At 41.7% G+C, this 22,726-nt stretch overlaps 1 protein-coding gene across 7 annotated transcripts in view; it reads right to left on the reverse strand.

Annotated features, from left to right (window-relative positions):
- ROCK1 (Rho associated coiled-coil containing protein kinase 1) overlaps nt 1–22,726 on the reverse strand; it is a 178,094-nt gene that overhangs the window by 83,341 nt on the left and 72,027 nt on the right. For 6 of the 7 annotated variants that reach the window (XM_075062959.1, XM_075062956.1, XM_075062961.1 and 3 more), the window contains 5 exons: nt 21,881–22,056; nt 18,847–18,931; nt 13,516–13,660; nt 4,945–5,083; nt 2,162–2,253 (listed from right to left, as the gene is read on the reverse strand). In XM_075062959.1, the coding sequence (XP_074919060.1) occupies nt 2,162–2,253; nt 4,945–5,083; nt 13,516–13,660; nt 18,847–18,931; nt 21,881–22,056 (637 nt within the window). The remainder of the gene's footprint in view (nt 1–2,161; nt 2,254–4,944; nt 5,084–13,515; nt 13,661–18,846; nt 18,932–21,880; nt 22,057–22,726) is intronic. The other variant, XM_075062962.1, reaches the window with a different exon arrangement.

The following is a 22,726-nucleotide window of genomic DNA, read 5'->3' on the forward strand; positions in this document are numbered from 1 at the left end:
CAGAGCAGTCACAGGTGAAATCTGGCAAGTGGCATCACATATGTGCACACTGACATATGGCCTAGCAGTTCCAGATAAATGTGGTCAGGTTTGATTTTTTCTTGAACCCTAGCAATTGCACTGACAGGAAAGTATGCTATCTTCAAGAAGGTATGCCTTCATCAACCTGGAGTCAACAAAGGCCCCTGTGAACTTGATCATCTAAAGTGGCAAGAGAAATTATTTTTTGTAGTTCACCAGGATGCTCAATTGAGATAACAGGGAGATGGCAGCAAGCCTGGAATTATGCCATCTCCTGCTGAGATGTTCCCTTGATCAGCCAGTTGTCCAGGTAAGGGCAAGAGCAAATGCCCTTTCTTCTGAGACATGTCGCTATCACTGACAGGCACTTTGTGAAGACTTTCAGATTGTGGAGAGTCCAAATGGTAGTATCTTGTGTTGGTTATGACTGGGACCCCAATGTGAACCATAACTACTACATGTGGACTAGATGGAGGCTACATGGAAATATGCATCTTGCAAGTCAAGAGTTGCACACCGTTCTTAAGCATGAAGTGATGGAATCAAAAAATGTTACTATCCTGAATCTGAGGCAGCATTTGTATTTGTTCAGTCTCCTCATGTCTAGTACAGAACAAAAAACTCCTGCCTTCAGGAGTAGAAGCCTCTTCCCCCATACTCTTGCAGTATGTCTCCTACAGCTCCTAGACACAACACTTTAACAGGCTCTCATGAGAAGAGTCCCTGAAGAGGCACAGGGAAAGGGGGTGGATAGGAGGCATGCATTGGAAATGTATAGGCTAACCTTAGGCAATGTCTAATATCCGTTTATCAGCTGTGATGGCCCCCCTAGCATGGTGGAAATGGGCAAGGCAGTTCCCAAAATTGGGGATAAGTCCCAGATTGGCTCCAGTGTGACTCACAATGCTCTTGTCAAATCTGGCCTTCTTTCCTTGTTGGTAATTTGGTTGTCAACTGCAAGAACAGGGTGGGGCCTTCTGCCTTTGTTGGGGCTGGTACTACTATGGCTTTCTATATGAAGCCAGTGCATAGATCCCCAGGAATCACATCACAGCCCTTGAGGAAATAGAGTGCTTTATCTGTTCTCGGGATGATGAGCTAACTTCCCTTGTAGGGCACATTCTCCATAGTAGCCTGTACTTCATGTAGTATGCCTGAAGCCATAAGGGCTGCCTCATGGTGAGACATCCACACTAACATATACTCAAAGAACACTGAACTACATCATTATCAGCCATTACCCTCTTCCGTAAAAATCTGCCTCCTTAGACTTGATGAGCATGACCTCATACCATCCACTCTGAAAAAGTGTGACATCACAGTTCTTACCTTATACAAAAACCTTTATCCTTGTGAGTTTGGTTTATGAAAAAAATTTAAATAATCTTTATTAAAAATAAAGATGAAGAGATTCAACCCGGAATCAAGCTATAAAAATGAGTAAGCCACAGCATTATCCCTCCCAGGAATAAACCTGAACAAACAGGCTTTACATGGTGTTCTAAAAGTTAAACTGACGTGGTTTTATCAGACCAGTGGGAGAACGAATGCCAGAGTTGAGTGACCCTATACTGAAAACTTTGCCTCCAGCTCACAGACTTTCAAATTGAGACATGGTTAGCAAGAAGTTACCAGTTGATCTATGCTGTGTGATCACCCAGAGGAGAATTTTTCAGATAACTCAAACAAACATTGTACTTAGAAAAATATAGTTCCCGGAGCACAGTGATAATATGCTTTCTATGGCTCAAACCAATAAGCAAGTAGACAGATACATTCTGTACCACAAACATTTAAGACATTTTAATTCCATATCGAAACTTTCTATTGCCACTTACTTTCCAGAAACTTACGATATCATTATGAATTAAGGCATAATAAATATAGAAGACAATATTGCTAAGAAACGGATCTGGTCCCGGCATTTGCTAAAAGAAAAAAATAGACTGAAGAAAATCCTGAACTGTGTGGAAAATCTAAACAGACTTGCTCAAAATTTTGTTCTATACTTCACTAATTACATTAATTCAATATTTAAAGAGAGAAAAGCCTTCCATTAGAACAGAGAGGTGACATCACTTTTGCTGACACACCATGTAAATAAGAGAATATTACTGCTTCAGTACAAAGAACTACTTACTGTCTCTAAGAGTTTCCCAAGCCCACTGATCATTTTTGAAGAAGAGATGTCGCTTGATTTCTTCTACACCATTTCGTCCTAACCTCACTTCCCTATAAACATTTAAAAAAAATACCATGTAAGCTTTTTTCCTTTCTGTTAACGAGAGTGATTCAAATATCCTAGAGTTCAGAGGTGAGAGTTTACATCTGCCAACTAAGGGCAGTATAAAAGCTTTAGTTTCTCTGAAGTTGTGATATAAAATGCCCTATACCAGCACAAGTAGGTTCATGAGGTTTCTTCCTTTCATCCCATAACACAATCTGATCTTAGGTCTTGTCTACCACAGGGAAGTTTTACCAGTTATACAGGTAAGTATGGCCAGTGGTCTGTGATGGGATGTTAGATGGGCTGGGATCTGAGTCTGGCTGGTGAGTCTTGCCCACATGCTCAGGGTTTAGCTGATCGCCATATTTGGGGTCGGGAAGGAATTTTCCTCCAGGGCAGATTGATAGGGGCCCTGGAGGTTTTTCCCCTTCCTCTACAGCATGGGGCATGGGTCACTTGCTGGTGGATTCTCTGCAGCTTGAGGTCTTCAAACCACAATTTGAAGACTTCAATAACTCAGACATAGGTTAGGGGTTTGTTATAGAAGTGGATGGGTAGGATTCTGGGCCTGCTTTGTGCAGGAGGTCAGACTAGATGATCATATTGGTCCCTTCTGACCTTAAAGTCTATGAGTCTATATATTTTTTATCATCTGTATAACACTGCTCCCTCTCCCCGCCCTGATATATATGGACTCTCATTCAGGTATAACTGTGGCATTTTTGGTTTAGCTTAAACCAAAAATGCCACAGTTATAAGTGACATAAGCTAAACAAACAAATCAACTAACTAACCAACTCCACTCTTATTCTATAATTAGAGTACCTAACAGGAGATGATGATGTCTACAGATATAATTATATTCATTTAAATTCACACCTTTGGGCATACAAAATAAACTTAAGTGTACACAAGGCCTTACACTATCAAATTTGCAGGTAAAGCAGTGTCCCTCTAATTTAAGAGCTGGGCCCAATTATCCTCTCACTTCCGCTGCTGTAAATCAGTAACTCCATAAAAGGCAGTTTCATTTGCTGTATGTAAGAGGAAAATCAGGCCCATTATCTCTTATCCAAGTTCTTTACAATATAAACAGTATTCACTGACAGCACTCACACACTTTCAGAAAGAGCAGAACCAAGTAATCAATAATACTGCTCCATATGACTCAAGTCAACTTTCCTATGTAGCATTTCCACATGCAGACCACTGCTACTTGGCTACAATGCAAATGAAAAAAAAAGTAAAAAATAAAGCAATAAAAAGAGCAGAGAGGGAAAAAAAAGGCAAGACAAGGAAAACACAAACAGACTGAGAAAGATGACATAGGAGAAAGAGAAAGACAACAATATTAGGGCAGAGATAAAGGCTAGGATAAAAACTAAAAGGTTCACTCTAAAATTGAAATAAATTATTACAATTAGCTTTTTGGTAGTCCAGCGGACTACCATAAAATAAAATGTTACCCTTATAATAATCTAAAAAGTTCTGAAGAGAAAACTGGATTTAAAAATTAGGATTTTCTCTTCTCTTGCCACATACTCACCTAGATATCTGCTTACACTGTTGGAGCCTGGATAACATTTAACCCCATGCTCTCAAAATCCCACGAGAAAAACTGAATTTGAAATGTCCAGAATTAAACTTTCCCATATTGTCTTTTTATGGAATTTAAAAGATTGATTTCCCATCAACGTTTTCAATTACCTGGTAGTTCCCAGGTAAGCATGAATTCTGTTTTTAAGGGTTATTAATTTATTCTAAAATCAAGTAACTTCCATTTAGCAATGTAGAAAGTGCTATATCAAATTAGCAATTCAAAAATTCTCATGATGAAAAACACTTCTCCTGGGTACAAACTGTGAATTAAATGCTAAATTAAGATATGAATGCCAAATTGATATTTCAAGTCTATTCTTATTTGCAGGCCCTATTGATGAGAGTGGAATATCATTTGAAATGCTAGCAACTGACCCAACAAAGTTCTCTGGCTCCACTGCCCTTATTACCTGGGGAATCAGAATGAGACACACAGAGGATCTTTACTTTTTAAGAGAATGTGAGTTGTGTTCTTGTAACTTAAAGGAAAAGCCCATCTAAGCTTGCAGTGAAGCATAAGATTAGATGAGACTAAATATGCAGGCTGTGTTTTAAAAAAAATTTCTGTAATGTTTTGTTCCAAGTAATAAATAAATAAATAAATAGTTTGTTTTAAGGCTTTGGTCAATATGATCATCACTGGTTCCCAGAGGAAATGCAGATGCCTGAAACCTAGTCAGACCTATGGGAGGATATGCAGCTGGAATACACAGTAGCGTACAGGCGTCCTGGTCAAATTAGTGGAGAAAATGTGAGATTCCAGCCCAAGAAAGGTAAAGAGGAGCAGGGAACGGGAGAAGGGAAGAAAAAATGGAAATAAGTAAACCTGATGGAGGTGCACTCAGAGAGACAAGAAAAAGGAAAGACGGTACAGCTGACCTCACAACTGTGACAGTGTCTATATAGTAGCAGAAATATATTACATAAAAGGTCAGAACAATGGGTGTTTTTGATACTGTTCAACTGTTAAAATACCACTAGAAAATCATGCATACACAAAATGCTTTTTGTTTGTTTTGGTCACAAGAAAAGAAAATGTCATTAACAAAAATGAAGTATTTATTTAAAATTCTGAATAAAACTTCGGGCTATTTTACCTGTCAGTTAGGAAGGCACATATAAGGTTTTTTGCATCTTTAGAGATATCATTATCATCAGGGAAGGTAAGAGAGTTCTTATGGTTCATAATCTTACTATATGTTCCAACCAACGAATCCGCATAAAAAGGTGTATCACCTGAAGAAACAGCAGTACAAAAATTAAATATCCTAATATGTTATCATAAGCTTTCCCAGATCTGGACCTTAGCGTCCAGAAATCTGGGTGCCTGCATGAACCCCTCTAAGCTTAATTACCAGCTCAGATTTGATCTCGCTGCCACCAGCCAAAAATTCCAGGGTTTTGGCTCCCTCCTGGTCTCCCAAACCCTTCCCTGGGGACCCCAAGACTCAGATGCCCCGAGTCTTACCACAAGGGAAATAACCCACTTCCCTTCCCCTCTCTCTCCCACCCAGACTTTCCTCTCTGGGCTAACCTGAGAGTTACTGATGCAATCTCTTTACATCACATACCAAGAACACGTCGCCTCTATTCCACAAAGAGACAAACCCCAAATACAAGGAAACAGAAATGATTCTCTCTCTCTTCCCCCTCCACCAATTCCCTGGTGCTGCAGAGCTTTACCTTCCGTAGATCTAACACAAAGAAATTCCCCTCCCTTCGTTCCTTAGCCTACCAGAGAGAAAACTCAAACAAGTCTTAAAAAGAAAGCTTATATAAAAAAGAAAGAAAAACACATGAACATATGATCTCTGCATTAAGTTGACAATACACAGGGCTACTACTTAAAAGAAAAATATGAACAAACAGCCTTATTCAAAAGAGATACAATTTAAACATTCCAGCAACTACACACATGTAAATACAAAAAAACCACAACAACAGCCTATTGTTTTTCTACTTTGTACTTACAACTTTGAAACTGAAGATTAGAAGCTTGAAGATAGAAAGAAAGAAAAAATCCCCTCTCATAGCTGAGAGCCAGACAAAGACACAGACCCAAAAACTCCCTCCCCTGAGCTTTGAAAAAATCCAGTTTCCTGATTGGTCCTCTGGTCAGGTGTTTGGTTCTCTTTGTTAACCCTTTACAGGTGAAAGAAACATTAACCCTTAGCTATCTATTTATGACACATGTAAATATCAAAAGTACCAGAAGTTTTAATTTAGACATCTATTTCTTTATTATACACCGTGACTTTGAAGACTCAGTGCATACAGTCTTTTTAAAACTTTAATAAAAATATCTAATAGTCCCCATATTTTGAGTTCTATAGTACGCCACTTTCTTAAAAACTTGATGCATGACACACAACGTGCAAGTTTCTACTTTGTGTGCACATTCATTTTATACCTATTAAGGTATAAAATAAGTATTTCTAAGCTCTATAGCAAAACAAATGCCTAACAAAGCCTAAAACGTTTGATCATAACAACTTTCTAAAACATCTAAGGTTTTCAGACAATGCCTCAAAAGGAAACACAATGAAGATGCCATTACCATCAGTCTTTTGTATTACTCAAATTACAAGGAACAACTTTGTCACAAGATGTCTTGATATATGTTGGTACACAGCTGAACTTCATTGAATGGCTTGACCTTTTAATTTTTCTAATTCAACTTTCATATTCCTGCTGTTATCTGGATTATTGTTGAACACAAGCCAGAGTTCGCCTTGCTTCCATTTTTACAAAACAGAAATCAAGAAAAAAAAAAAACATTTTGAATAGCTCTCGGAGAAAATTTTAAAAGTGCCATTAATGAGAGGTCTATGTAAAAGTGTGGGGAGGGGGACCTAAAAGGGAAGGTAGACAAGTGGGAGGAATCTTGGCTGGAAAAAAAAGCCAGTCACTAACCTTTCGTAACTGTTCTTTTAGATATGTTGCTCATGTCCATTCCATGCTAGGTGTGTGCATCCCACATGCACAGTTGCCAGAGATTTTTTTTCCCTTAGTAGTATCCACAGGACCAGCCCTAGGGCCCCCTGAAGCCTTGCAAACATACCGGGGCTCTGCAATGTCTCAGTTCCTTCTTGCTGGTAATTCCAACAGAGGGCTAGGAGGGCAGGTCATGGAAAGCACATGAGAAACACATCTTGAAGAACAACAGTTATGAAAGGTTAACAACCATTTTTCCTTCTTTTGAGTACCTCCTCATGTCCATTCCACACTCACAAGCAATACTCCCGGGCTCAGAGTTCATGGACATGCCGATTGCAACATTGCTCTCCCAAAACTGGCATCATTACGGGCCTGTTGGGTGAAGGTGTAGTGGGATGTGAAGGTATGAACAGACAGACAACCATGTTGCAGCCCTGCAGGTGTCCTGGATTGGTATCTGCATGAGGAACACTACTGACAAAGCCTGGGCTCTCATGGAATGAGTGATCATGATGGTCGGAGGCGGAACCTTCACCTGCTCATAGCAAGCTCGGATGCAGGTAGTTATCCAGGACGAGATTCTTTGGAATGACACTAGTCCTTTCTCTCAATATAGAGGACCAGACCCACCTAACGTATACAGCAGATGTCCCTCATCAGCACTGTAGGACTTTGGAAAGAAGACTGATAGAAAAATGTCCTAGTTGTTATGGAACTGCGACAACACCTTTGGTAGGAAAGCCGGGTAGGGGTACACCTGGACCTTGTCCTTGAAGAACATCATATAAGGGGATTCTGATATCAGGGATTTGATCTTGGAGACCCTTCTGGTCGAAGTGATCAACACTATGAAGGCAACCTTCCAAGACAGGAGCAGTAAGGAACAAGATGCCAACAGTTTGAAGGGGGACCCCGTGAGCTTTAGTAGGACCAGGTTTAAGTCCCATGGGAAAATCGAGTTGCGAGCCTGAGTGCAGAGCCTTCCAAGCCCTTGAGGAACCTGACCATCATCTTGTGTGAGACGACTGATCTTCCCCGTACTGAAGGTTAGAAGGGTGAGATGGCTGCCATGTGAACATTAATAGATGATAGAGCCAGACCTTGATGTTTCAGGTGGAGCAGACACTCCAAGATGGACTGCAGGGAAGACAGAGACGGAGAACGATTCCATTTGGAGGTCCAACAAGTGAAACGTTTCCACTTAACCTTCCACCAGGACTACCTACTTGGCTTTCTGCTACCTAGCAAGACTTGTGGAACCTGATTCGAGCAGTCTTACTCCTCAGGGTTCAGTAACACAGCAGCCACGCCATCAGGTATAGACAAGTGAGGTTTGGGTGAAACAGCCAGCTGTGGTCTTCCAAAATCAAGTCCGGACAGGGTGGGAGTGCTAGTGGAGCTGCCACTGAGATGTCCAGAAGGATGCCGAATCAATGCTCCTGGAGATATCATGATAACCTTTGCCATGTACCTCTTGATCTTTAGGAGGACCTTGTGAATCCAGGGGATTGGTGGGAAGGTTACAGCAGGCCATCTGCCCATGAGAGCAGGAAGGCATTGGAAAGGGAGCCCTTCCTGAGCCTGTGCCTAGAACAGAACCAGTGTCATTTCCTGTTCTGTCTGGTGACAAACAGGTCCACCTGGAGAGTCCCCCACTTCTGGAAGATAACACTGGCGAACTCTGGGTGAAGAGACTACTCGTGGAGAGAGGAAAAGGACCTGCTGAGGTGATCTGCCAACGCATTCCAGTCTCCCAGTAGATGTGATGCCTCAAAATGAATAGTGTGCTTGATGCAGAAGACCCATAGTTGGATGGCCTCCTGACAGAGCTGAGGATCAAGATCCTCCTTGCTTGTTTATGTAAAACATCGAGGCCATGTTGTCTGTCAAGAGCTGAACAAGCTTGCCTGGAACATGGAGATGTGGAAGTAAATGTCGTTTAAACTGAGGGTGACATACCAGTCGCCTGGATTCAGGGAGGAAATGGAAATGGAGGAAATTCAGCAAGACCATGCCAAACTTCATATTTCTTGAGAGATTTGTTGAGGCAATGAAGGTCCAGGATGGGTCATAAAACTCCTTCCTGCTCAAGTCTCGGGAACTTCCTCTACAGCCTCTAGACACAGGAGGGCTTGTACCTCCTGGATGAGACGCTTCTTGTAAGAAGGGTCCCTGAAGTGGGGTGGGATGGAGAGGTGGACGAAAACTGCAGTATGTAACCAACTGTTGCAGTACTGGGCACCTAATGGTCCAATGTTATGTAGGACCACACAGGGCAGTCCAAAAACAAAATGGGGGATGGATCCCGAATCAAGTGTGGTATGTCATCCTCAGGCATACCTTCAAAAGGCCTACCTGGTCCCACCGAGGTACCTACTTGTGCCTGGCTGGGAAGCTGAGGTAGAAGGCAAGGGCTGACTATGTTTATAAACCTTTCCTTTTCTTTTATAGGGTTCCCATCTGGACTGTCCTGAAAACCTAGGAGGCTGTTAAGGCCTGAAATGCTTCCTGGAGCAAAGCATGGCCCTTGGGTCTTCAAGGCCACGAAGCTTGGAGTCCATCTGTTCGGAGAACAGGGAGGTACCCTAGGCAGACTGCTGCACCACATGCGAGAGCCCCAATGACTGGAGCCATAAACAGCGCCTCATGATGACCACTGACACCAAAGTTCTGGCTGCTGAGTCAGCTGCTTCTAGAGCTGCCTAGAGGGAGACCCTAGCCATCATCTTGTCTTCCTCTAGAATGACCATGAACTCCTGCCTTGACTCCAGCAGCACGGAGTCCCTAAACTTGACCATTGAGTCCCACAGGTTAAACTCATACCTCCTCAACAAAGCCTGCTGGTTAGAATAGAGGAATGAAGGAATAGAGGCTACCCAAGGAATAAACCTTTTGCCTGAACAGATCCAGCTTCTTAGCCTCTTTATTCTATGGGTATGGGGCTCTTTGGGGTCCCACTCATTTGAGGATGACACCACCAGTGACTCTAGGGGAGGGGGAATGTGAGTACACGTATTCCTACCCACTGGCCAGTACATAGTACTTCATCTCTGTCCTTTCTGAGGTACGGGGCAGAGACTAAGGGGTCTGCCATAGCGCCCTTACTGGCCCCAACACTACCTCATTGACTGGCAGGGCCATTCAGGAAGGATCCCCTTCAGCCAGGGTATCGATCAGATTGTGCATGGACTCCATTAGCTCCTCAGCTTCCAGCCCCAAGTTTGTGGTGTCCTATTTCAGGAGCTCTTGATAGGCCCTGTAGTCATCTGGCAGAAACTGGTTACTAGGACCTGCAACCGCCTCATCAAGAGATGACAAGGAAGAAGCTAGCACCATAGGAGGGGCTAGTCCTTCGTCCTTCACTTGCACCATCTCCATTTGGGCTACTTCAGTAACCTAGGTGCTGGGGTCGGTACCAGAGTTGGGGTCCGGTGCCAGTCGGGATGAAACAATGGCTAATCTCTCTTGGACACCACCAAGTGTGACCACAGGTTCCAATATTGCCAGTGCACTGGCCAATAGCCCAGGGGCCAAGTACCAGCTGCAGTGCCTGTACCAAATTCCAGTGCATAAATCAGGTACCAGTACTTTTTCGACAGGATGAAGGATTCCCCCTCTGATTCTGAAGAGGACTCTTCCCTTGGAGAGCCATACCCACTTCTGCTTCCAGGTAGTGCCGGGAAATTGGTGACAGGCACCAGACTGGGGACCACTATGGCAGGGTCTTGGAGGGCTTTCTTCTGGGAGGTGCCACGGTGGTTGCTGTCGCGATGGAACTCACCACCCCTTGAACTCTCTATCCCTGGTAGCCCTGGCTGGCAAGAGGTTTTGGGGGGTGGGCAGTATCAGGAGGAAATCAAATTCTTTGCAGCCTGGAAGGCCTCCAGAATTGAGGGGACCCGCAGGCATGCAGTGCCACAACCAATCCCAGGAGCCAGAGATGGGTCCCAGACTGGGCTCGCTGTCCTAGGCGGAGTCACCAGAGCCGAGTGTCTCTCTAGGAAAGACAAGTGGCCCGCCATGGGTCTCACTGCATCAGCTGCTCCCTGCTTGTCCCTCTCTGGCACAAGAGAGTGCCCTCTCTCAGTGTACTGTTTCTTATGCTTCTTCCTCAGCACCAACAATGGAGAACAGTCCCAGGAAGAGCACAGTGCCAGTGGAGCACTTCGCCTGGAGGCTTAACTGCTTGGCACTGATCTGGAGTGGCATGACTCCAAAGACAGTCTGAGGGCTGCCTCCATGAGCAAAGCCTTCAGACCAAACATCCCTATCTTTGTGAATGCAGTCTGAAGCCCCTGCAGATCTCCTTAATGTGACCTTCCCCAAGGCACTTCAGACAACTCGAATGCAAATCACTCATTGGCCTGGGCTCACCACACAAGGTATATGGCTTGAAGCCTGAGGACCGGGGCTTGCCCAGTCCCTGGGCCAATATCCCTTGATGACTGGGACTGCTATTTACACTATATACACCAATATTAACTTCTAACTACAAAAACTACAGAGAATAGACTACAAAGTCCAAACCACTGGGAAAGCCTTGCAAGAGCAAGGTGGTCATCCCAAGCAACCATCACAGGTGTTAAGAAGGAACTGAGAAGGTGCAGATCTGGCAGCACCCTTTATACCAGCACATGTGTGTGTGGCTATAGGGGACACTAGTGCTGGTCCTACAGATACCACTAAGGGGAAAAAAAATCTCCGGCAACTGTGCATGTGGCACTTGCACACCTAGGATGGAACAGACATGAGCAAGTACTCAAAGAATGGGAGCTTTATTTGAACACCATGCAGCTTCAGCTCCAGGCGATCTCTTCTCCTCAGCAGCATTTCCGCCCCCACCCCTGCCCTCCCTCACCCTACCAGCAGTGCCCTGGACACCCACAATGCTGAAAAAATTACACAGTAGTTACCCCTGGTGGGAGGAGGCTCAAATTTGCAGACAGCCAGCTGTTCTGCTTCTGAAGAACCAGGCAACTCACCTTAGTTCTATATAGCCAGCCTTTTATCCACCAGACCCAACTAACCACCCTCACCTCCCAACTTCCCTGCAGAGAGATGAGGGAATTTTCCACATGCCTCTTGCTTCACAGTTTTGCAGGGGATAGGCTGCAGTGTCTGAAGGGCAGGGAGTACAGTGGGAGCTCCTCCTCTACAGCAAATTCCTGAATGACAGCCTTTTGGTCTCAGGGCTCCCTGTGGCTGCAGGTTTTGCAGCCACTCTGAACCTCCCATGACCACAACCATCTTTTGGCTCTAGTTGGACTGACATGGAACTTCACAAATTTACCTTAGCAACTCAACCTATGAGGCCCAATGCAAGCAGGAGGTTAGTCTTAATACAAAACCAGCCAACTGTGCACCAGATTAGAGGACAACACCTACCTGCACAGCCACAGCGCACAACACACCACTAAATAAAACTACTATGCTTGCATGGCAAGTGAATGTTATTCACCTTTATGGCTGAAAAAAGACAGGAGAGTACATTTTGTTTCTAAGATGTTTTCTGACACACTGCAGTGCATGTGGCAACTGTGCATTGAAACAAAATTTTGTTGTTGTTCAGGTACCGCTGTCAACAAGCTCACATATCACAGTTTATGAACTACTCTAAAGAATGTTCAAGTATGGTCAATTCTTGCTGTTGGAGCCTTGACTATTGAATTCCTTCTCACTCACCAGTGACTGAATTAGTTGACCCGATGATGACTTAAGGTTAATTTATTTGCTCAATTATTTGCTTGATTTGGATGTAAGTAGTAGTTTTGGTGGGTGGCTACTGCTACAATCTATTACAGGCAAAATGACTCATATATAATTATAGTTACATATATATGCTTAGATGTGGTAGAGTTAGGTGCATCACTAACCACAATAATGTAAGTCTTATTAATATAGGCATTCCATTTAGTGCCGATACATTTTATTCAAATCAAACAGGATTGTTAGGATGCTTTATGTTCAATAAGACTTCAGGAGAGAAGTCTTAAATGTTTCTCGAGTGTTCACCACTGAAGTGCTGACAATATATTAACAAGGGGAGCTCTCCATTTTTTTCCTTAGCCTGTGATGAACAGCACATACAGGAATATATGCTTGCAAAGAGAAAGAGAAAGTGAATGTATTAATTTGTTTGCCCATTTTAAAAAATGGTCTCTCATAACCATAACCAAGGATGGAGTCAGCAACACTGGACCAAGTTATATTAAGTGCCATGCAATGGAATTGTTATATTCTGTTTCTGAATGATACACCGGTGTATTAATACAGCAAATAATTCAACTTGTTTCATCTGAAATGGGACGCCAGGTGACTTGAGATCTTATAGGATCATCTGAACTAGGCTTCCTTGCAAAACATCTTTGAAAATACCTGACACATGATGCATTTTGGTACATTTCACAAGCAAAAAAAAATCTTTTGATCAATTGTATCTGGCAGGGAAATTTTAGCAGTATCTAGAGAGGGGAATAAAACTACATCAGAAGCAAGTTCCTTTAACTTAAAAACAAAATTAACAACACTAACCCACAAAAGCCCACTGACATAATATTGCTGATGCCTCTGTACAGCACAAACATTTTTTGTAAACGCTACAATTACTGGCAACCAGTAAAGCAGGATAATTCTGAATTAAACTACATGAGAAACATCATAATGTGATTTTAACATAAACTAGTAAGTGCAGTTAATTTTACTCATAAAACATAGATGATCTTGTTACTCACCAACAAGCATTTCATACAAAAAGACCCCAACTGACCACCAATCACATTCTTGTCCATAGTAACCATCACCACCCTGGGATTTTAATACTTCAGGAGAAATATAATCTGGTGTTCCAACAGCTGTATCACATCGTACCATACCTTCCTACAAACAAAACAAAACAGTAAGGCTCAAATATTTAGAATGGGAATTGCACAACATTTTAAGGGAATATTTATCATCTAGATGAACACTCTTTCCTAAACAATAGAGATTCTGAAAACGTTCGTCTGAGGTGGGCATTTCATCATGCTAAAAGTATCTTTTAAATGCAGCACATAACTCCAGATCTGCCAAAGATATATTTTAATGCTATTTAATAACTATTAAATGGCTCTGAAAGAAGTCCACAGTAACAGAAAAAACTAAATGATATTAAAACTTGAAATCCTAAACAGACAAACTGCATAAGGGCTGGAAGGAATGTCCCAAGGCTGCTTGTGCCAGTGGAGAAAGAACTGAAACTAGGGGCAGTCTCTTGGCTGTGATCTAGAATACTGGATTCATGGTCAGCATCCCTTGCTCCTCTCTATTGTTCATACAGTTTTGAAATGATTCTAGGCTCCATAGGACAGGGCATGTTATTCACAGAGAGGGGATTTGCAGAGGCAATTTCATAATGGAAAACTGTTGCTTATAATTAATTTTTGCTTAACATATCCAATTGAAAACCAGTATTTTTTGAGTGAACTTAAGTGTATTCCAGACACTGAATTGCCTCTGCAACACTAGTATATGCTAAAGTCTATTTATTGGGAATGGATGTCTTTTTTTTTTTTTGGTACTTTGCAGCTCAGAACTAAAAACAAAGATAACACCTTTCTTCATCAAGATTCATCATTGCCTAACTGTTCCAGGTCTAAACATAATTAAGCTTAACATATAGGATCAAATTCATGCCTAGGATACTCCTCTAAAGCCATTTGAGGCAGTCATGAGGAACTGCCCGCACATACTGCCCAAGCGTGGCTTTATTTGAAGGAGCTCTTAAGTGCCTTTTATTTATTTATTATAAAGCAGCTAGACAAAACTCTTCATTCAAGCATTCCTGAAAAGATTTAACAGATGTGCTTTATCGGTTACATGTGATCTACCCAGGATCACCTATTTCAAGGTTCTTCCCCAGTATATGTTCATGTATGCAGTATTGTTTGACAGAAAACAAATCACAACACTGTGTAGGGAACAGCAATTTTTTTTGTTATAGTGCTTGCAAAGTTGCTTTGGAAATCATTTATTATTTTATGGCCTCACAAGGACATATTCCAATAGAATAATTCTGAGATGTCTTTCATGTGGTTGGTCAACAGACATTTCTGCTGAATGAAGTTATGGCAAATAAGCATATAAAGGGCACAGCAACTTTGGATACTGATTGTTTCATCACAGACAAATGAGACAGAAATTGCTTCAGCTCTTTTTCTTTTTTTTTTATACACACACACTTCAGTAACACGATAACCAAAGACATGAAGGAGATAGTTTGCATGCAACCACTGAGACACTGCCAAGACCTCAGATTTTTCTAAGGAACAATATGGATTTGATTCTTCGGAGCTTTGAGTAGCACATTAGCAGATATAAATGTGTCCATCAAATTAAAAAGTTCCTTTTCAAGTTTCTCATTGCACTGGGGGTTTTCTGCCAACAAGTCCTTCAATAACCTGATTCTTTACACTGAAAAGGTTGCAGCAGAATCAACCTTTTCTTCTCAATTTGTGATCAGGCTGCTAGATGCAAATCATAAGTAACTTTTTTTAAATTATCAATAGGAATACTGCCACTCTGGGCCTGATCTATATTCCATTAAAGTCCATGTAAAGGCGCCTGTGGACACTGAATCAGCTCCATAGTGTAAAATGAAATATGTCACTAAATACATGTCATGTTCTACAGAAATCGAAGTCTGGTAAAAATATTTCCTAATTTATTATATGCTTTTGTCTGCCTTGATATTATGCACTATGTGTACAGTAACTCTCATATTAGGATCTATCAGGCTCATCTATAGGAGTAGCTTCCCTAGCTCAAATAAGGTAGTTCGAGGCTATCTACCTTAAGGAGAAACAAGTCATTCAGAAATGGGAAAGAGAAAAAAGTTGAGAAACTTAGGAGGATGGGGATTCCCCCCTCCCCATCCTTACAGGAGAAACAAAAATATTTATTAAGAGTATTGTTTCCTTGACGGAGTGGGGATTAGGGTTGAGTCTCCATTCTCTTTAATTCTTGCTTTTAGTTTCCCGCTCTTTACCACTGCTAAATAGCTTAAGTCCCCTCAAGCAGATAAAACAAGAAGCTCGCTCTGCAGTCTAGGTCAATGAGACAAGTAGAAGTAGGAGCAAAAGAAAAAACAAGAAGGTACAACAAAGGAATTTCAGACTCTCACTCACATTTGAAAAAACAGTGCTTTTTGAGAGAGTCGAGTCCTCTTTTTCGCAAGTTCTTGGTGTTTTGTTTTTTTTAAATGTACTCTCCCTGTTGATAACAGTGGCATGGACTGCAGCCTCATACTAGGGCCTGGTCTATACTACAAGTTTATATCAAATCCAGCAGCGTTAATGAAGCCATTTTCGTTGACATAAAGGGCTCTTAAAATCGATTTCTGTATTCCTCCCCGACGTGGGGAGTAGGGCTGAAATCGACATTGCCATTTCGAATTAGGGTTAGTGTGGCCGCAATACGATGCTATTAGCCTCCAGGAGCTATCCCACAGTGCACCATTGTGACCGCTCTAGACAGCAATCTGAACTCGGATGCACTGGCCAGGTAGACAGGAAAAGCCTCGTGAACTTTTCAATTTTATCTCCTGTTCGCCCAGCGTGGAGCGCTGATCAGCACAGGTGACCATGCAGTCCCAGAATCAAAAAAGAGCTCCAGCATGGACCGCACAGGAGATACTGAATCTAATCTCTGTATGGGGAGATGAATCTGTTCTATCAGAACTCCGTTCCAAAAGACGAAATGCCAAAACATTTGAAAAAATCTCTAAGGCCATGATGGACAGAGGCCACAACAGGGACTCAACACAGTGCTGCGTGAAACTTAAGGAGTTGAGACAAGCATACCAGAAAGCCAAAGAATCAAATGGACGTTCACGGAGGGAGGGGCGACTGATGACTGTAGCTATCCCACAGTTCCTGCATTCTTCAAAAATCATTTGAATTCTGGGCTGAGCTCCCAGTGCCTGAAGGGTCAAAACCATTGTTGTGGGTGGTTCAGGGTATATGTCGACAGCGCTCCCCCGCCCGTGAAAGCAAAGGGGAAGAAATTGTTTCTCGCCTTTTCTCAATGTCACCGTATGTCTACTGGATACTGCTGGCAGAGGCGGTGCTGTAGCACTACACAGCAGCATCCCCTTGCCTTGCCGATGGCAGACTGTACAGTATGATTGGTATCCGTCGTCATCGTCCCGTGGGTGCTCCTGGCTGGCCTCAGTAAGGTCGGTCGGGGGCGCTTGGGCAAAAATGGGAATGACTCCAGGTCATTCCCTTCTTTAAGTTTGCTAAAGTAGGAGGCTTCAGTTTGCTAGAATAATTCATGCGAGTCAGTGTTTCTGGCTCAGGCTCTCTCCACCAGTCACAGCACTGCATGGTCATGGCCTACCCTAGCCCACCTCCTTCCTACCAGGCTCACAATCAGATCTTAGACCTCTCACATTTGTCGCAAATAAAAAATAGACTGTCCGTTTAGGAGCTAGTCCCCAACAACACGCATCCGGACATTTTATTTACCCAGTGTACCCAAAGGCCCAACCCACACAAAAGAGATCCGTCCTGCCTGCTTCTATCTTATGTGCTTATCTACAGTTCCCATTTTCAACTATAAGGCTGACCAATGGCAAGCTGCTGTTGGCACTCTACTCTCGCTGTATATACCTGCTTCCCTTCTTTCCTCTTATCTCTGCTTGTCGCAGTGCTATAGTCAGTGTATTGTGTTCTGCTTCTTTCTTTCTTAACCATCGTGACTGCCTTTGTCCTTTAGATACGTTTAATTCACATTATATTCCCATGGGGGATAACTTGACGGAAGCCCGGATAGGGGGGGGGAAAAAGCGAACAAAAGGTGGGTTGTTGCAGGGGCTCTCCCTTAGAACGGTCTGCAGCTCATCATTATGCTGCGGGATGATCGGGGCTCCTGATCTGTATGTGCCGTTGCCCTCTGGTTCTTGTAGGCTCTTTTGCCTGAATCTAGGCAGACGGACTCTCCATATTACAAAACTTTAAGGAGTGACCTGGCGGAGTCACTCTCATTTTTGTCCAGGTGCCCCCGACCGACCTCACCAAGGCCAGCCAGGAGCACCCATGACAGTAGCAGACAGTACAGTATGACTGGTAACCGTCTTTGCCAACTTGCAATGGCAAGGGGATGCTGCTGTGTAGCACTGCAGTACCACGTCTGTCAGCAGCATCCAGCAGACATACGGTGACAGTGAAAAAAAGGCTGAACGGGCTCCATTGTTGCCGTGCCATGGCGTCTGCCCGGGCAATCCTGGGGAAAGGGTGTGAAATTATTGTCTGCCGTTGCTTTCATGGAGGAAGGATTGACTGACGACATTTACCCATAACAATCCACGACAAATTTTTGGCCCAGCAGGCACTGGGATCTCATCCCAGAATTCCAATGGGCGGGGGAGACTGGAACTATGGGATAGCTACGGGATAGCTACCCACAGTGCAAAGCTCCGGAAGTCGACACTAGCCTCGGTACATGGACGTACACCGCCGAATTAATGTGCTTAGTGTGGCTGCGGGCACTCGACTTTATACAACATTTCTGTAAAATCAAAATAATCCTGTGGTGTAGACATACCCTAAGAGGTATCAGTACTTTTAATGGTCTCCTTTTAACCAACAGTAAAAATAGAGGATACAAATGTTATTTGCTCTCTCGGTACTGAAACCAAAGTGCACAATTCAACAATTAATTTTCCACGGTACACACTCTGAAAACTAGTATATACTGGGATATGGAAGGATTTTCTTATGACTAAGGCAAGTACCAAGACACTTAAGTTCTTTTTATGTCTCTGCTACAGAATTCCTATGGGACTGAAAGGCACAATCTCTTAATGCTTCAACATCCCATTTGTAAAACTGATATAATAACGTCTCCCTAATTCAAAGGGATGCTGTGAGGCTAAATTTGTTGACAGATGTGAGGTGCTCAAACACAATAGTGCTACGCACCAGAGAAAGTCAATCAATCAATAGCAGATGGAATCCCAAAGAACAATATCCACTGGATGCTCTCCTCAAATACCAGTGCTAGATTCAAGGTTTAAATATACCAACCTTATTCATCTTCATACAAGTACCAAAATCTGCTAGTTTTAAATGACCAGCTTTATCCAGCAGCATATTATCAGGCTTCACATCTCTGAAAAATATTACATTGTACATAATTTGACACATTAGTTTCACTTACCAAAACAAGAACTATTTTTCTGATGTGACATAAGAAGAGACTAAGACACTTAAGCTGGCAAGATGACACTTAAAAAAACCACAAGTGTTCCTTTTTCCCCACTCCAATTTTTCAAACTCTCAGTCAAATTACCCCCTAAATTTCCAATATCAGTAAGCATGGTCTTCTCATTAAGGCACTGAACTGAGACTCAGTCGACACAGGTTCAGTTCAAAAACCTGGGTATTACTCTTCAAACTCAAGTTCCTCACATCCCTTCCTAATGAAAATGTCCTTCTGCACTGGATTAATCTCAGTACAATTATTTACATAACAAAGAATATGCCATTCAGTGAGTGAAAAAGCTTGGACGCTGCAATTCCAACTTTCAGTCACAGGTGGCGAGAAGGAACCAAGGGAGAACTGGGGATGCCCCAGCCTTGTCATCTTCAGTTGGAGGCATGAGACACTCATAACACAAGTGTGGCCTCCAACATGCAGTGTTGGCCAAAAGATTTTAAACTTAAGTGCATGGGGAAGATGCACACCACTAGTGGAATATATAATCGACAAACATTTGAAGAACTTTGAAATTCATTACACACACTAGGTTTTCTAGAACAGAGAATCTTCAGCTGCTGTCTGTTTTTTGTTCATTGTTTGGAACGGAAAAGTTACCTTCCTCACTTTCTCTCTTCTCTATTCACGTCTTAAATTTAAATAAACTAATCCAAAAGAAAAAAAGAGTTCACTCTAATCAAAAACAAATCTGTAACTTCAACAACCTACCTATTAATACTGTGAGCAGCTTCCTCTGTGGTTTAACTTTCTAACTTTAGCAACACACATGCACTTTTATATAATGGGAATTGATTTTGACTGTTTGATATGGCTAATCATTAATTACGTATAATATTCATCCTACCAATATCTAACTCTTTCAGTAGTCCTTTTTGCAAAAATATAAGTGTTAATCCTGACCTGCTGGCCAAATTGCAATTTGGCTATTTACATTGCCTCAACCTAAAATTACCCTTATTTCAGTTGGAGCAATTATTCTTCAGTTCCCAATTAACGAAATAAAAATCCAAAAAACTTTACACAAATGCTAACCACAGAATAGCTATTATAATCTACCCCAGATGTGATTATATTTCAGATGTGGATTAGTGATTCTTAAATGTACACACTATGCAAAGTATTTTGGGATCCTTCACAATGAAATTCACTATCATATTTAATTAAAAATAATTTGATTAAACTTATCCTGTTATACAGCAGAAAATTTGTATTTAAGATTGCTTTAGTTGAAAAGAAAGATAATATGCTAATGTTCCTTTGTTTAGTAGTTTTGAGGTTTTATTTCAACTCTGTATTTTGATTAAGAGTCTAGTAAATTAGAACTACAACATTCTGCTGTTTTTAATCATAACAAAAATGAGAAATACAGATATATATGTAGACTCTGCATGGATACAAAATTTGTATCCACATCCACAGATATAAAGCAGATATCTGCAGATTTGCAGGGCTTTAGAGATATGTTATTTACTAAGACAAGCCTCTCACTGATTATGTAGCTATTTTTATTTCTGTATCAACCAATGACGATTGAGTTCTCTTTGGGGGAGGGGGGGAGGATAATTAAAATTGGTGTATTACATCTAGCCATTCCGTTATTCTAAACAAGAAGGAATGGATAAAAACCAGAGATGAGGACTATGAACGGAAGTGTGGTATATATTAGTTTTTTGTTCCCATGGCACAACTAAAAAACGTAGGCAGAAATACATGTCTAGGGAGTTGAAAAATAATTGCAATAGTTGCAGATAGTATTCTTCCTTTCCATGACTTTCTCTTTCAATGTTAGCTCATTAGTAAGAGTCTGAAAGAGCTACTTCATTTACCAATCTATATTCTCTCTGTATTGTTCTCATATTTGTATCCTCTTCTCACATCTCTCTTTGGAGACAAAACTAAATTAAATCTATTGGAGTGGATCACTCATGAAGTAGAACAATATAGAAAGATTGCACCCAATCCTCAGATTCATTCAATCCTATCATAACCAGGGCTTTGGAGCAGAGCCCGGAGCTGAAGCACGGAGCAGCTCCGGAGCAGTGGAGCTGCAGGTTTCTGCCTGGAGCTGGAGCGGAGCCGGAGCACAGCTCCAAAGCCCTGATCATGACGTGATAATTGATTAGATGCAAGCCTGAATAGAGGTCATTAGAGATATATTCTAATGTAAATATTGTGGCATGGTCCAGTGGATTACAGCATTGAGTCTCCTGAGTCCCAATCTAAATTCTATTCCTGTCAGAGACCTGCTGTGCAACCTGTAGTAAATCACGCTACCTGTCTGGGACTCTGTTTCCCCTCTTATCCCTTCGTCTTCTTGTTCCTTTAAATTGTAAACAAATTGTCACAGGGACTATCCCTTATTAGGTGTTTGTTCAGTGTTTAGCCCTGCTCTCTAGGCACTACTACAACAAATCTAATAAATAATAGTACCTAGTAGTGGACACTACCAAATACTATTATTACCATTTAATAAACCATATGCTTTCACTATTCAGGAAAGAAACCAAACTAAAAATTTTAGTATCAAGGCTTGGGATAGATTATTAGATCCATCTCGATTGTTTCTATCACCTGTAGAGTGGGCAAACCCCAGAAATCCCAAACTCAGGCAGAGAACAGAATACTCAAGTACTCTCAATTTACTGAAAATATCTTATCTTGAAAATTAGCATCTCAGGTTTGCATTTTCTCACACTAAGAAATTTTGAAGGTGTCTAGAAGAATAACCATGCAGTAATACCAGCAACAATTTAAAAACAGATTAAGTAATTCTTATAAAGACATTCTGACAAAGTAAAGATTAATATAGTTCTAGTTTAACTATAGTAATTATATATGCACCTGTGAATAAAACCCATTGAGTGAATTGCATCCAACGCAAGAACAACTTCTGCAGTATAAAATCTTGCCCATTTCTCAGGAACATCATAGTTGCTCATTAAATTCACAAGGTCCCCACCAGGCATATATTCCATCACCATGTAAAGGTAACGGTCATCTTGGAACGCATAAAATAACTACAAAAACAAAACAAAAATAAGTAACTAAATAGTCAGTATATCTCAAAATAAAAGCTTGAAAGTTTTGCATATTGTATTAATCCAATGGATTTCACTGCAAATGTTTTAACACTTAAAGATTTATAGAATTACTAGAGCCATTCTAGCAGCTTTTTTCAACTAGAATTCCCCTGATGAAGAGGGGGCACCATTTCTGTTGTCTTCTGCCTCTTTATGCTGCCAAAGAGTAGTTTAAAGGAGGGATAGAGACTCTGGCTCAGTGAATACTAAGATCACCCTCAGACTACATACACCTATGTAACTGGGCAACAAGTTTCCACCAATTAAATGAGACAGCTGATTAATTTACAAATACACTGCTACCTCGTATAACGCAACCCAATATAACACAAATTTGGATAGAACGTGGTAAAGCAGTGCTCGGAGGGGGAAAGGGGGAGGTTCCACACTCCGGTGGATCAAAGCAAGTTCGATATAATGAGGTTTCACTTATAACGAGGTAAGATTTTTTGGCTCCCGAGGACAGCGTTATATTGAGGTAAATTATATAGGCTAAATTACATTTATCACCACAAATCTACAATACCACATTGCCCAATTATGGTTTCTCTCATCTCATCTCAAAGTTTGCATTTAGCCTCATTTACCAAAGACACAGAAAATACAG

The sequence above is a fragment of the Chelonoidis abingdonii genome, chromosome 2 (assembly GCF_003597395.2).
Source record: "Chelonoidis abingdonii isolate Lonesome George chromosome 2, CheloAbing_2.0, whole genome shotgun sequence".
Classification (NCBI taxonomy): Eukaryota; Metazoa; Chordata; order Testudines; family Testudinidae; genus Chelonoidis; species Chelonoidis abingdonii.